Genomic DNA, 16,008 nt, shown 5'->3' with positions numbered 1-16,008 from the left:
GAGTCGGACGGGATGAAGATGACAGGGCCGTTGGATCCAGAGTCGCAATGAACAGAGGCGAGCACAGCAGAGCACGGCGGGATCATGACGTCATCAGCCACAGTCAGCTTGGAGCACAAGTTAGTGGAAGCGTTCACAGAGTCGTCGCCGAAGGGAAGAAGGGCGACTTCGGAATGAGCGCAGTCGATGACAACGTCATGTTGGGAGAGAAAGTCCCAGCCTAAGATGACGTCGTGAGACGGCCATGGGAAGATGATGAATTCAACAATATACAGAACGTCCTGAATAGTAACTCGGGCTGTACATGCCCCCAAAGGCGCAATAAGTTGCGAATTAGCGGCGCGAAGCATAAAACCATATAGCGGAGTCATCACTTTTCGTAACTGGCGGCACAATTTCTCACTTAGTACAGATACAGCAGCACTGGTGTCAACAAGCACGAAAGCATCGGTGCCCTCCACAGAAACCGCGATCACATTTGTCGGCGAAAGTCGAGGTCTTGAGCTTGGTGACGAGCAAGCAGTTCTTGCCTCCGGAACTGCGGGCACTAGTTTTCCGAAGGGGAAGAGGGACGAAGGCGCATCGGGGAAACCGAGCGACGACGCGGAGATGGAGCACGGCGGCGAATAGACGGCCTGAGATCGGAGGAAGCAGTGGTCTCAGAAGGCGAAGTGCGGTGAAAAGGCTGGGGAGGGGCGTAGGCGTAACCTCGCGGGTCAGTATTGGCAGCAGGGGACAACACTTGGCGGCGGCAGGGACGCATCACATGGCCAGGAATGCCGCAGACATAACAAATGGGTAGGTTGTCCGGTGTCCGCCATGGACGGAAACGTTGCGGTGGTGGCCAGGCAGGACGAAATGGTGTCGACTGCGGTGGATGCTGGTACGAAACGAACGTTTCTGGGCGGGGACGCCTGACGGCTTCGGCATAGGTAAGTGGCAAAATAAATTTATACATCATGACCTCCAATTTTTCGTTGCACGTCCCCCAGCTTCTGTGAGAGGTGCATGCGCACGGCTTTCAGTCTCTTCTCTGCAAGCTCCTTTGGTATGTCTCCCATGTAGATATGAAACAGAGCTGCACAATAGAACACAAAATAGGCCACATTTGAACACAACTAGATACATGATAAATGCAAAAGTGAGATTCAGAATTACCACTCTCATTGTAAAAACACAGAAACGAATGTTCGCCATTAAAGGGGCCATGAAGCCTACTTTCGTGCATACCCTTGTTGTAGCATTTAATTCCCAACACATTAAATTACAATACCCAAAACTTTCAGTTGATTCCGTGCGGCAGATATCTTTAAAACGATTTTCGTTTCCTTTGCGAACTGACTGCTTGTCTGGCAACCTCTGATTGCTGACGACACATGGGCCTACCCACTCCGCGTCTGCTGTGTGTTGTTGGATGCATTGAGATGCTTGCATGAAAACCAAAGACAGAGATTACTCGAAACAACGGGCAATGCTATTTATACATTCTGTGCAGATATGTCAATTGCACTATCTTTGTCGCAGCAAGATCGGAGAACGCGCACAATGACTTGCCACCAGTCGTTGAGAACGCTAATTTCACAACCAAATAGATAAATCAGGTTACTGGCAGAACGGATCTTAGCGAGAGCCACACAAACAGTGTGGAGATCTCTGAAAGTGCTGTGATAGAGCCTGCATGAAGAAACGTATGGGCATAACACACCTTGCAAAAACTATACGTCACTTTTGCCCGACTTTGCAGTTTTGGATGCAATAAGGACATTGCAGTTGTTACAAACCTCGGATACAATGAACAGGATCTCCATGACTATCACGCTTTCTGTAAGTGAGCGCGACTGTATTTGGCTGAAGCAAAGTTTGATTGCCTAGGTGTTACTCAAAGCAAAGAAAAAAAAAGCACTAGCACCTTTCAGAGAAGACTTTTTCCGGTGTAAGTGCCGGTTTCGCCTCTGTTCTGCCAAGAGACCGGCACTTATTTGAAAGCACGCCAGTCACGCTGCGGCTCTTCAGCTCATCAGGTGTCCAATACACCTGAGTAGCACCGCGGCAGAACATTGAGTCTGTTGGTGCTCTCAGGAGCATCTGCCAGGCACCAGGCTCCATCCAGAGCCCACTGCCTGCATAGACCTGCAGCAAACGTGGAGAATTTCGCATTTGTACACATTAACAGCAATGAATCAAGGGATTTTAAATATTTCATAACTTAAAACAAACAGCTGAAAAACATAAAAATTATGTAGGCATGAATGCACTCTTTTACAGCGAGCAGTGTCCAAAATCAGTAGATTTTTTATTTCTAGCCTTATAATTCGAAAAAAAAGAAATTGCTTGCGTGCAACATGAAATATATAGCACAATCTTCTGACAGTTCTAGCTTCTCTTCATTCCGAGTCAAATACCGCCAAAAGTTGAAATAATGTTCTCTGCCCCAATTCAAACAAACTTCAGAAATGAGAATAAATTTCACATACCAACAACTAGGCATACCTGACAGAACAAGGCAGCCTCCTCATGATCAAAAATTATTTGTGTACTAAGAATTTCCTCAGGACAAGAATAACTGCAGACCCATTATGGCATCGTCAGGTAATGAAGTACAAAAATGACAAATTAGAAATGCTGACCTGTGCCTTACATGATATTGTCTGAAACCACACATCTATGCTTTGCACACTACCCTTTTCGGCACACTTACTGGGACTAGTATAAGTTTCTACTGTAAGCTAGCATCATCCTCTAAACTGTACCCATTTCACTATGTACCAGCCCCAATTTAATTAAGAATCATTCACTCACTCTACTATGGTATTTGATACACTATATGACTTAAGAACACGCACAATCACCTTTCCATCATCCCTAGCAGAACCTATCACAGTGTCCTGCCCACCAGGCAGCTGGAGCTGGCAGTCCGCGGCGCTCTCCATCTCCTCGGCTGAGCATACTTTTTTGACAAGAAAAGGAAGTACACAAATATCAATGCACCTCAGCAGCACATATAAGCAAAAAGCAAACTGAGTTCAGTTTGACATTGTGGGCTATCAAGTAAATGAAAAAAATTAAGTATTTTGCTCTCAAGGTAACAGTGAAAGCTTTGCACAGTAGAACCTCGCTGCTGAGTTGATGGGTGCTGCATTTTCCTGGCTGCTACACATTGTAGTGGTCTAGATCTGGCATGATGATAATAGGGTTCCATGCATTATAAACCCTGCTGTTCGTTGCAATGTAACTTCGGCCACATTCCTACACAGTAATACTTGTGAAATAACACCCCATGCCAGCCTAAATGAGAAACGGTGGCAGTCATATGTTTACTTCTAAAGCGGCTTTACTTGGCCTGGCATGTCTAGCACCACTGTGTTAGGCAGACGGCATTCAGACAGGCTGTGCCATCATCATCAACAGTGGTTGCACTTTTTTGAAGCAGTAGCTTCACTGCTACAGGTGCACGGCTGAGATCGCCATGTACGCAACATGACCTTCAAGTCTGCCACAAATAAAATAAACAAACAAATAAACCTCACAATCAGTGGGATTCAAACTCAGGTCCATTGGGCGAGAGCCAGGTGCGCTAACCACTAAGCTTCAGACCCACGGTGTGACAATTCAATAAAACTGGAGATATACAGGGTGTCCCAGCTAAAAGTAACCAAGCTTGTTAAAAAGAGGATGATCCCTAGCCGAGTGTTGTTGATAGTCGCGTGTCCTAGTCTGCAGTATTTTTTTATTATGCAAACGTGATTAATTAGCAAAGACTAATTAGCTAACTTTTTAATTATTGCTTTCAGGAAGAAATTGTCAATGCAGGAGTTGTAGATCCCATAGAAAAATAATCGTTTGCCTTGTTTGCAGCTAAGTACCACTGATACAACTTCTTTTATCTGACTTAAAAGAAAGCCCGCGAAATACAAAAAGAACCACGTGATAGGGAAGCAGTTACAGCGCTCCCAAATGAGCGATCAAGCAACGACATCCGCTTATGTTTGCAACGCTGTCCCGTACAGCTTTTGGCGTCTTGAGGAGGTGGCGAGATATGCACCAGGAACTGCTTATGCGTCATGGAAAGTGAGCGGGTGCTGCTTTTCAAGGAAGTGAAGCGCGGCTCGCATGGAGCGCTTTTTCACGCGTAACCTCGCCTCGAGTGATAGGAATGTGGCCGTGCCGCTAACTTGCACCGTCACGCGCTGAAGAAACGGTCGCCCTAGCGCCGATGCGAGAGTTAATTACGTATATCTCGCAACCATCACAAAACGCCGAACCCCGTTCGGGACAACGTTGCAAAGATAAGCGAATGTCTTTGCTTGGCTGGTCGTCTGGGAGCGCTGAAACTGCTTCCCTATCACGTGGCTCTTTTTGTATTTCGCGGGCTTTCTTTTAAGTCAAATAAAAGAAGCTGTATCAGTGGTACTTGGCTGCAAACACGGCAAACGGTTAATTTTCAAAGGGATCTACAACTCCTGCATTGCCACTTTCTTCCTGTAGGCAATAATTAAAAAGTTAGCTAATTAGTCTAATTAATCATGTTTGCATAATAAAAAAAAAATACTACAGACTAGGACATGCGACTGGCAACAACCCTCAGTTGGTCTCACTCGGCTAGGGATCATCCTCTTTTTTACAAGCTTCGTTACTTTTAGCTGGGACACCCTGTATATGTGCTTCTTGTATACTAACTGCTAGGTTACACAGCCGCTCATGCAATATCATGGTAATTTGTGATTCGAGCGATTCATGATTGATCAGTGACAGGCGATTTCGAGAGGAGTTTGAAGAGGAATAACAAGAGGAAGACGAAGAATACAAAGAGGAAGACTAGCGCTCCACACGCAGAAAATCTAACACCACGGGTATAGGAAAAAATCAGCTGTGGTTTAGCTTCGGTTAAACCTGGTGAGAAGCAGTAGTTTCACGTAGCTACGTGCGGCAAAGTCCAAAGAAACAACAATCTTTCAACAAGCCGAGAAACTAGAAACAAACAAAGCTTTGCAAAGCGCAGCCACATGAAGCTACCGCTTCTCGCCATGTTTAATCAGAGCTAAACCACAGCTAATTTTTTCTTCACCTATCCTTGTTTCTTTGTAATTGTGCTGCTAGTGTTAGTGTGGCTGGCGCGATTGATTTTGTCCTTCCGCACCTCATCACATCTTTTGTGACTTCTGGATGCACACAGCAGTGGCAACAAAGAGGACGAGGGCTAGCCTCCGCTGGAACCAACCATTATGTTGGCTGTAGCGGCATTAGACATTCTCAGAAAGTATGTTTGCAATGATCGCAACAGCCACATAGCCCCGTAAATTCTGGAGAAATGAGTAGTCCTCACCGGACGTAAGAAAATGCAGCAGACAATGCTGCATGATTTTTTCAAGTGCCAGCACTGCAATAAATGTGTTTAGTTCTTCATTCCTGTCATTTTTAAATTTGTCCTACTTCCTGCCTCTAATGTTTCCTCGCTCTTGCATTTTTTTTTTTTTGTAGCAAGAGCTATTGGTCGCAAAGTAGCATTTTCACTGCGGCGGTGGTCACACCGTGGTCACACCGCTTCTTGCGCCGCTGCCTAGCAACCGTTGCCAGATGGAGCCGCGCCATCTGGTGCAACGTCAGAGGAGGAGGAGAGCCAGAGATAGCAGTAGGCACAGCAAGAGACCTCCCAGGTCTACGTATGCATTCACTGGACACCCAGAAATCACGCACAAGGGACCGGGAACAGGACTACCCACGAGGCTGCTGGCGCGCAGCTAGAGGAAGACCGTCGGCATTGCCTTAACGTGAGCCGACCAACTCGGACCACCCTTATTGTTCTCCCATCCCGCTCATAATACCTGACTCTATCATCACACGCCTTTAACAAGAGCAGAGGGGTTTGTCGTGGGACTTTGTCCCAGACATTACTCCATCCATTCCTTCTGGACTTTCTCGCCCGGCCCAAGTTCTCGCTCACAAGGTGCGAGCCGGTGCAGCGTACACCCCGGACATCCCGAGTCGATGGCACCGAACCAGGATCGGCTGCCCCGATTGCCCTGCTGACTCTGTTGATTTGCACCACCTGATCTGGACCTGTCCTGGCACTGCGAGCCTCTGCGCCTGCTACACCTCTGCCTACCACATCCAGACATACGATGACTGGACGGCCCCCAGTACCGACGCCAAGCGCAAGCTCAGTGCCCTGCTAGACTTCATGTCAGAGACCGACACCCTCACCTTCACCTAACCAACCCACTTCCCCCTTGGGCCTCAGGTCATCCTTGTGATTAAAGATTTATGAATGAATGAGCAGCGGCCTGTATAAGAGGGCGGTTCGTTGAAGCTGTTGTGGCCAGAGATGGAGAGCGAGTCGGAGAGGCTGAAACAAACCAAGCTTAGCTGTTGGAACGAAACAAGGCAAAGGCGACAAGACCGAGGAAGAACGTGCAGAACGTCTGAATAAGCGACGCCGTGAAGATGCAGCTCGACGAGTTCGCCTAGCCTCTGAAGGTCCATTACCTCTCGCTACGTATGTCTGGCATAGCTGAGCTAAGCCACAGCCAATTTTTTTTAGTCCCGTGAGGAGTACATCAGCAGGGTTATGCTGTATTAAAACTTGTAGAAACATTAATACTATGAGAAACACATCTCAGTGAAGAGTTGATCGGCTGCTACACTAACAGTAGTAAAGCTTTTTGACGGGCTAGTTGGTACATATTCATATTTGAAAGGGTGTGCGCTAAAAAAGACGTACACAGGAAAAAGATAGAGACGACAGGAAAGAAGAGCAACTTCCAACTTTAATGACGACAAAAGAAGCCAGGCGCACATATATATCCGCTGATAAACAGATATGAGCTGCGTGATGGAGCGTGACCCCATCAACCAAACATAAGACAGCGCAAAAAATGCATATCTAAGTGACATTAAAAGAAACCCAAGAAAGTGAACATATCAAACACCTGCCGAGGTAAGGTAAAAAAGTGCAGTGGTGGTCCAGCCATTTCAAGTTCTGGAGCAATTTCTGGAGCAGAAAAATATCCATTCTGGAGCACATTTGTATCAGAACGATAACCCTGGAGCAACATGGGAACAGCATGAACGGAATAAAGGAGTCACAGAGAGTTTGTTCCTAACGAGATAAGGTTCAGCCATGCGTAGCTAGGGAAAAAACAATCACAAAAACAGAGAAAATATTTTATTAATGCTCACACTGCCTTGCACGCAAGTTCAACCAAGCGTGCTTGACTAAAAGTCCAGAGAACACGTCTACTAGAATCATTCTTTTTTCATGTTGGCTCTACAGTTAAACGTGGTCATAACGAAATTTTTAAAAAGTCTGAGATTTTTCTTTACGTAGGTTTCGCGAAGTGAGTCAAAAGGACACCACAGAACGGGAATCGAAATAAGAAATAAAAGTAGGTGCAATCACCTTGAAAACATTTACACAAAGCAGTGTTACTCGAAAGTCATAAACGTGGAGAAACTTTTTGCGATCACGCTGATAGTGCGACTGCAGCAGCAGCTGCCGCCATCTCCGCCGCGACCGAGCTGGAGAGGAACGCGTGCGGCCGTGCCGCTGCCGTAGACCAACCGCGGAGGTTCTTGCCCGCTGCTCCCTCGCTGCAGCCCCAGGAAACGGACTCCTCACCTTGCGTCGCCGGCGATCTCCGCCGTCCCCGCTCCTGACACGCCAAAGTTATCGGCACCGGAATCACGCGAGCAATCACGCAGCAGTGATGGCCGCGCGCTGCTCGTGTCTTATTTTTTGCTATGCCCTATCATTTTTCGCTGCTTTTAAGCATGAACAGTTGTAACGTCATGTGGTATGACGTTCCAAAAGAGAAAGAGCCGGAGATGCGCCAACGGCACTGGAGCACGGCGCGTTGCGCCAACTGCAGCGGCTCGATGCGATCGGCGTTCCTCTCATGTCAGTTCGTGCTTTATCGTCACGGAACTTTCGCGTGGTTCTAAGAAATTTTGAGTGGCTCAGCACTAACAGATAGAGGGCGTAGCCAGTTCGTTACGTCAAGGTCAACTCCCGCAACACCTTTACTACATGAAGGTCTGAAATACACGCGCTTCAATGGGGCGGCGATGCTCTTTATGACTAGGCTTCACCGGACGCTCCCTGCTCAGTTTTTTTCCCTATGGGAGCCGGCTTCAAAAAATGTGAAGTAACAGCCTCTCCCGAGTTCTTTCCTTCCTCCATAAAAAACTGGCTGCTAAATTCGACCACAAGGCAGCCCACCAATGCCCTAGGTTGCCAACTGCGAAAACGTTTTATAGTAGGTTGTTAACCGAAATCCTGAATAGCTCTAAATATAGTTGCTTTCCCGCGACCGTGTCTTCTTTTTGGAGCAGCTAAGGTGCAATATTGATCAATTTGCCACTTTTGGAGCAGACTGGCGCAGCAAAATGTTAATGTATCAAAATGGAGCAAATGGAGCAGCTGGAGCACCACTGAAAGTGGGATTCGTATCGGCTGACAACAATGCATAACAACATGGGAAAACAGAGCTGTATGAAAGACGACACTGAAAAAGAGGATAACACCATAAAAAAGGCTAACAACATGATGAAATTTTTAACAAAGAACAAGTGAAAGATGGAGATAAAAACCGTGTAAAGGGTGGTAAATAAAGGCACATTGGAACATCTAAAAGGACAATAAAACATAGAGAGGCGAACGGGTTAATAGTCTAGATGTACCCATCCAGAAAGGCAAGTTCATTTCTAGACAGGTTAATGGAAGGCGTGCTAACGCACTTGTCTTTCCTGAGGTGAATAAAAAAGGCCTCGATTACTTCTCTTTCTGTCTTGTCCTGAGCCTTAGCTAGAAACTTGGTTTCATTAAACTTGGGGTAGCAGTTCTGGCAACTGCTGCAGTGTAACGGAAGGTTACCTCCAGACCTGTTCTTCATGGTGACGTTGTGCCTGCGGGCGCGCTCATTGAAACATTTCCCGGTTTGACCCACATACACTTTGCCGCACGTCAAGGGAATCTCGTACACAACATTGGCAGTGCATTGTGTGTACACGGTTTGATGCTTGATATTACAGGCCTTCTTAACACGCTTCCTGGTCACCATCGGACATAATTTCGCCAGTTTGCAAGTAGCCGAAAAAACTAGCCTAACCCCGTGACGAGACGCAACTTTCTTTAAATTGTGTGAAAGACCATGCAGGTAAGGTATAACCTGCACAGGTTTCCGTTCTGTTTGATGTTTAGCATGCTCCGAGGCGGTCAAAGGAGCTGAGACCGGATGCCTCGAAATATTCTTTTCAGGTAAAACGCATAAGCCTGCTTGTCCACTACGTGCCATTGTGTCTGAAAGGGATACGTGGCAAAAAGTTGTGGGTGACTTCCTTCGGTGCCAACTGGACAGAATAGCTGGCGCTTACCCTTACCGCGTTCGAAGCTCAAAGGAAGTGGTGCAGGTACTGGAGGGAGGCAAGGTATCGGCCACAACTGGTTTTTCAATTGACGTTGAGGACTTATTTTACTCTGTGCCTCACGACGGGTTGTTGGATGCTGTTCGTGAACATTTGGAAGAATTTGGCGAAGTCAGGTTTCAAAATTCTGCCGGTGTCACAACTGAAAAATTTCTGGACCTACTATTGTTTTATTTGGATTCCACTGTTATTTGCTTCCAGGATGAGTTTTACTTGCAAAAAGCCGGAATTTGTATAGGTTCCTCAGTCGCACCGGTCTTATGCGGAATTTTTCTGGCGTCATTTGACCGGCGCCTTGAAGCTAGCTTGAAGGACACAGGGATAACACATATTTTCAGATACGTCGACGATTATCTTGTCCTTCTTAACGCACCTTCATACTGTGCTGCTGATACACTTGTAGTCCAAATTCTCACTACCTTCTGTTCTTCATCGAGGGGTCTAAAATTCACGCATGAAAGAGCAGATCATGATCGACTCCAGTTTCTTGACTTACAGCTTATTTTTACAAATGATCATGTGTGTTGGTCTTATCAGCCGCACTCAAAGAAGTCACTTTTGCCCTATGATAGTGCCCACTCCAAGCTGGTAAAGCTTGGCATAGTATCTCTTTGCATGAAATCTGCATTAGAAAAATCCTGCGGCCACAAGATAGGTGAAAGTTTCCAGTGCCAGATCGACCGAATTTCTGCTGCAGGTTACCCTGCAAATCTGGTCACGAACATGTCTGAAAACCTTTTGCAAAAAATTAAAAACTCGGAGCATGCTAAACATCAAACAGAACGGAAACCTGTGCAGGTTATACCTTAACTGCATGGTCTTTCACACAATTTAAAGAAAGTTGCGTCTCGTCACGGGGTTAGGCTGGTTTTTTCGGCTACTTGCAAACTGGCGAAATTATGTCCGATGGTGACCAGGAAGCGTGTTAAGAAGGCCTGTAATATCAAGCATCAAACCGTGTACACACAATGCACTGCCAATGTTGTGTACGAGATTCCCTTGACGTGCGGCAAAGTGTATGTGGGTCAAACCGGGAAATGTTTCAATGAGCGCACCCGCAGGCACAACGTCACCATGAAGAACAGGTCTGGAGGTAACCTTCCGTTACACTGCAGCAGTTGCCAGAACTGCTACCCCAAGTTTAATGAAACCAAGTTTCTAGCTAAGGCTCAGGACAAGACAGAAAGAGAAGTAATCGAGGCCTTTTTTATTCACCTCAGGAAAGACAAGTGCGTTAGCACGCCTTCCATTAACCTGTCTAGAAATGAACTTGCCTTTCTGGATGGGTACATCTAGACTATTAACCCGTTCGCCTCTCTATGTTTTAGTGTCCTTTTAGATGTTCCAATGTGCCTTTATTTACCACCCTTTACACGGTTTTTATCTCCATCTTTCACTTGTTCTTTGTTAAAAATTTCGTCATGTTGTTAGCCTTTTTTATGGTGTTATCCTCTTTTTCAGTGTCGTCTTTCATACAGCTCTGTTTTCCCATGTTGTTATGCATTGTTGTCAGCCGATACGAATCCCACTTTTTTACCTTACCTCGGCAGGTGTTTGATATGTTCACTTTCTTGGGTTTCTTTTAATGTCACTTAGATATGCATTTTTTGCGCTGTCTTATGTTTGGTTGATGGGGTCACGCTCCATCACGCAGCTCATATCTGTTTATCAGCGGATAAATATGTGCGCCTGGCTTCTTTTGTTGTCATTAAAGTTGGAAGTTGCGCTTCTTTCCTGTCGTCTCTATCTTTTCCCTGTGTACGTCTTTTTTAGCGCACACCCTTTCAAACTACACTAACACTGATGGCTAAAAAGATAACTGGTGAAATAATGAGGGCTAAGTGACAAGTGACAACCGTGGCCGCAGTGGCTCAGTGGTTATAACGCTTGGCTGCTGACCCAAATGACGAGAGTTCGATCCAGCTGCGGCAATGGAATTTCGATGGAGGCGAAGTTCCAGGGGCCCGTGTGCTGTGCGATGTCAGTGCACGTTAAAGAACCTCAGCTGGTCGAAATTTCCGGAGCCCTCCACTACCACGTCCCTCATAGCCAGAGTCGCTTTGGGACGTTGAACCCCCATAAACGAGCCTTAAAGACACAGCAGAACACTGCGGAGCGAGAGCAGTTCAGAAAAATCGCATATCCTGCCAAAAATGAAAGGGACAGTACAGCAAGCCTCATAGGCAATGCAAAAAGAAAAAAAAAGACGTCAGGTTCAATTAACTGCGCATCTGCTGAAGGACAGCAGGAACACTGTGCCACAAAACTTTTCAACCTGTACACGGTACAATGCCTAACAACTTTGAATGTACCAGACGACCAGAATAATGCTAATATATTTTGTTAATTCATAAGAAAGGGGATGTCAATCAATTAAAAAGCTTTTAATTATTAGATAACTATGGGAAAGAAACATGAAGCTTAATGAAAAGGCTTGAAATGCAACTGAAGGCAGGACGGCAAGCTATCGAAAGGTATAGATGTAATCACACAGTAGAGTAGGAGAGCGACACAAAGTAGAGATAAAAAGTACAGAAAGAAATGGGGCCTGGGAAGGGTATGTAACCAATTTCAAGAAAGGTCAATGTAGCACATACAGTCAAAGTTAGGGGCACAGCAGAGATGGTGGAAGGATGAGAGTAGAAGTTTCAGGGGATAAGGCGCCCTCAAGTGGCACAGGACAGGGTTAACAGGCGCTCATTGGACAAATCCTTTGTTTGCAGTGAACATTTTCTTAGGCCGATTTGATTATGAAAAATAAAAAATGGCATGCATCACAAGAAGGTTCGCTCACCAAACTCGTCTGGCCCACTGCCACTAGCCCCATTGATGGATGTCATTGCTGGGGCCAGTTCTGTGAATTAGGTATAGTTAGAGTTCATGTCCTTACACCAAAATGCACATCAAAGGTACCGTAAAAACCCGCGTATAATACGAGGTTTTTTCCCATAATTAGCGTCCTAAATTTCCGCCTCGTACTATTTGCGGATCCGAACAAAAATTTTCGAAGTTGCTCGATGTTTTGGTTTCGTTTTTGCGGCGTGGCTATGGCTTCGCTTCGCTATTGGCGCGTGGCTACGGCTTGGCTTCGTTACTCTCGACAAACGACGTCACGACGTCGTTTGTTGATCCGTTGGGTGCGCCGGGGGGTCACGGTGTGCCGTGCGCCTGTTGACAACACACGTGCTAGCATGTAAGGCACGCTTCGTGAAGTGGATATTGTTTTAGAGAGCACGATGTCACGGTCTCGAAAACAGTACTCGGCTACTTTCAAGCGATTTTGGCTGCGGAGAACATCGGCAACGGTGCGGCAGGGAGGCAGTTTGGTGTCGTCGAAGGAAGCATTCGTGGATGGCCACAACAGAAAGAAGCCCTTTTCGCGTGCAGCGGAATGCGACAAAGCTTTCGCGGCCGTTTGATGGTTGTGTAAACAAGCCGTTCAAGGACGCAGTCAGGCGGTGCTACGCAGAGTGGATGCGCTCAGGTGAGCCTGCAGTGACGCCAACCGGGCGGCTGAAGCGGGCTTAAGAAGTGCGGCATCTCGAACGCCCTCGATGGCACGGAAGATGAGTACATTTGGGATGATTTGTCGGACAAAGAAATGTTCGAAGAAAGCGCTACTGAAGAACAAAGTAATTGAAGTGAAGTGCGGGATGCGATTTGAATAAATGTCTTCTATGAGCTTGTGTTACTCGTATTATACGCGGGTGAAACTTTTTTTCCCATTTCGCGTCTCTAAATCTTAGCCCCGTATTATATTCGGGTTCGTATTATACGCGGGTTTTTACGGTATATTCACACAACGGATGAGGTCGCAAAAAGATCTCTAGCATCACCTCAAGTAAAGGCAGTGTCCGCATGCTGAAAGCATTCACACATGAGATGAAAACAGCAGATCTTGTCCTAATAGAAAAAAAACGCCCTCCTCTTTCCATCTGCAGACACCAATTGGTTGGCGTCAATTCGTGACGTCAAGCCACATAATGCACAGTTCACCCTCAAGATTTGCAATTCAGTCCACCGTGCGAATTCACCTTAAGATGACTTCCAAGAGCACTTACTTTAAGCTCTAAGATATACATGCATGGTGACACCTACAACATGCAATTTGATGAAGTAGCTTAGCTAAGAAAAAAGGGATGAGCAGCACACATGTGAGCTACTCAGGAACAAGAACCAGAGCTAATGTTTTAAACAGTTACTAGGCACATTACCATAGCATGAAAATGCACACACACCTCTCAACTGGCATGTTAGAAATACAAAACACTTCAGTAAACTATCTACACAACAATAGCACACCTTGCAAACATACACCACCTGGACTTTGTGTTTCCCAAATATAAGACATTCATTTTGTGCACAAAATTGCAACAAATAAACAAAGTAGCAGTGCCACCTAATTGGTCATTTAGAAACAAGGAGCAGAGGTATTATGAACAGCAGAGTTAGTTGTTGGCCTGGTTAGCATCACTGATTTAAGTTCATAGTTTTCCAGCCCTACGGAACACACACACATACATGAGCCGCCACGGCAGTTCAGTGGTTATGGTGCTCGGCTGCTGGCCTGTTAAGACACGGGTTCTATCCTGGCCGCGGTGGTTGCATTTCGATGGAGGCAAAATGCTACAGGCCCGTAAATGCAAACTGCATGCAGGAGATCTAAAGAATGAGGACAGGTTCCAAACTTGTCAAGCACTGCAGTGATTGTACAGAGATTTTCAAGTGTGAAGATCCTTAGCAGAAGCAAGCCACTTGTGAAGGGACAGAGACGCATCATATTAAAAAAGCTGGTTCACAATGTGCGAGCAATACTTCAGTTGTATCATATAACACAGAAATGATGTTTCTTTCATAGTTTCGATGATAAAGGTGTGATAAGTTTGTTTTTTTCCTGCTCCACTGGTCTGAAGGCATTTAAGCAGTGTCTGCGCCGTTAAATAACCAGTTGTCAGTGAGTGCTGTGTTTTATCCTTCTTCCCAACTTCAGTAAAACGGCAAGTTGAAGAAAACAGCGCAGCAACAGGCACAAGAAAGAAGATGGGACAGGTGCTGACCAGCAACTGAAGGTTTATTGAAAAGGAACACTTAAAATATACTCTCTTCACAACCAAGAGCGTGCATGAGCTGCGCGAACAACACTGATAAGCTATCAACTTCAGTCATGGTGGTCAAGATTCAACAGTTCACAGCCATGAACGGCCATCCGTCCTTGTTAATGATTGTGAACTATTGTATCCTGACCACCATGACTGAAGTTGACAGGTTATCAGTGTTGTTTGCGCAGCTCATGCACGCTCTTGGTTGCGAAGAGAGTATATTTTATGCATTCCTTTTCAATAAACCTTCAGTTACTAGTCAGCACCTGTCTCATCTTCTCTCTTGTCCCTGTTGCTGCGCTGTTTTCTTCAAGTATCCTTCTTCCCTTCTTTGGTCATGCACCGTTGCACTGGAAAACTACAAATTTAAAGTACTCTCAACATTTGCCTGAACAATTTAGCACGTCTAAAATATGCTTATCTTCTGGTAGCCTCCAGCTGCTCACAATGATGGTCTCTTCTAATTCATGATGTGACAAGCAAAGCTGCATCCCTGCAAAAAAAAGAAAGAACCAAAAATTTCCTAATATAAGCATCTTGGTGGGCACACGTCTAATAACAAATCTTTTACAATCCTCAATGAGCACAGACATTGGACAGCTCTGTACAAAGAACTTATGTCCAGTCACTTAGCTCAAACCAAAATAGTGAGAAAAAAATCCGCCCTTCCCTGGCAGCGTGAGCATATTTTAACAGCCTGAGCAACAAATTGTTCTGAAAGTGGCTAAAAATGCATTCATTACAAAAAAGACATCGACTATTCATGCCAACTAAAATTCCTCAAAAGCAAGCAAATAATATACAAACAAAAATTCCCATTCCCGCATCTCACAGCAATGGCCAGTGCTGCTGTCTGGTTTGAATCCTGCCTTACAAGCGGACCTACTGGTGTCAGCCATGGGGACGGCCATTCAATTGCTTAAAACCACAAGGGCGTTTGTAGATGAAGACGCGGCTGGAGGTGGTTGCACATCACTCCCTTTGTCTTCCCTCAATTGTGCCATGGCAGGTGGCCGACAAAGTAAACTGAGCGAAGAGGGCAGGCCCAGCCTATAGTCTTTTTCAGCCTCACTGCTGTGCACAATTTGAAAGGCATAGTTGCTAACGGCCGATTCTTCGTGGGCTACATAAGCTAGATCACAAACTGATGATGGGTGCAGGGGTCAAGTGGATGCAGCTAGCACAGGAAAGGGCTAATTTGGGGAATATGGGAGAGGCTGTCGCCCTGCTGCGAGTATAGTCCGGCTGATGATGATGAAGGATGATTGAATTCCAATGAATATTTCACTTTTCTTACCCTTGGTGCAAATCGCTGCACAGTCCCATAAATGTTGGTTATAAGAGTATACATCTGATTAAGAATGAGAGGGAAAATACTACACTACTGGCATGATGCAGCAGCGTCAGTGTTAAGTGAAAGAATAAATTCTGGTTCCTTGCTTACAATGTCGCTGGATCTATGCTATCTTCCAGTAGAATGCATGAGAAC

General features: G+C 45.8%; 1 protein-coding gene across 1 annotated transcript; it reads right to left on the bottom strand.

Moving 5' to 3' along the window:
* Positions 1-698: 698 nt before the first annotated feature.
* Positions 699-14,513, bottom strand: LOC149327405 (uncharacterized). Its single transcript, XM_089565025.1, has 4 exons — positions 12,215-14,513; positions 2,850-2,947; positions 1,910-2,130; positions 699-1,078 (listed from the first exon to the last, which is right to left on the bottom strand). The coding sequence occupies exons 1-4, from the start codon at positions 12,258-12,260 to the stop codon at positions 958-960; spliced, it is 486 nt and encodes a 161-aa protein (XP_089421151.1). The 5' UTR covers positions 12,261-14,513; the 3' UTR covers positions 699-957.
* Positions 14,514-16,008: the final 1,495 nt, after the last annotated feature.

This window comes from Amblyomma mixtum, chromosome 10, assembly GCF_055824585.1.
Source record: "Amblyomma mixtum isolate Tamu chromosome 10, ASM5582458v1, whole genome shotgun sequence".
NCBI lineage: Eukaryota > Metazoa > Arthropoda > Arachnida > Ixodida > Ixodidae > Amblyomma > Amblyomma mixtum.
This window is presented reverse-complemented; position numbering and strand designations above follow the sequence as displayed.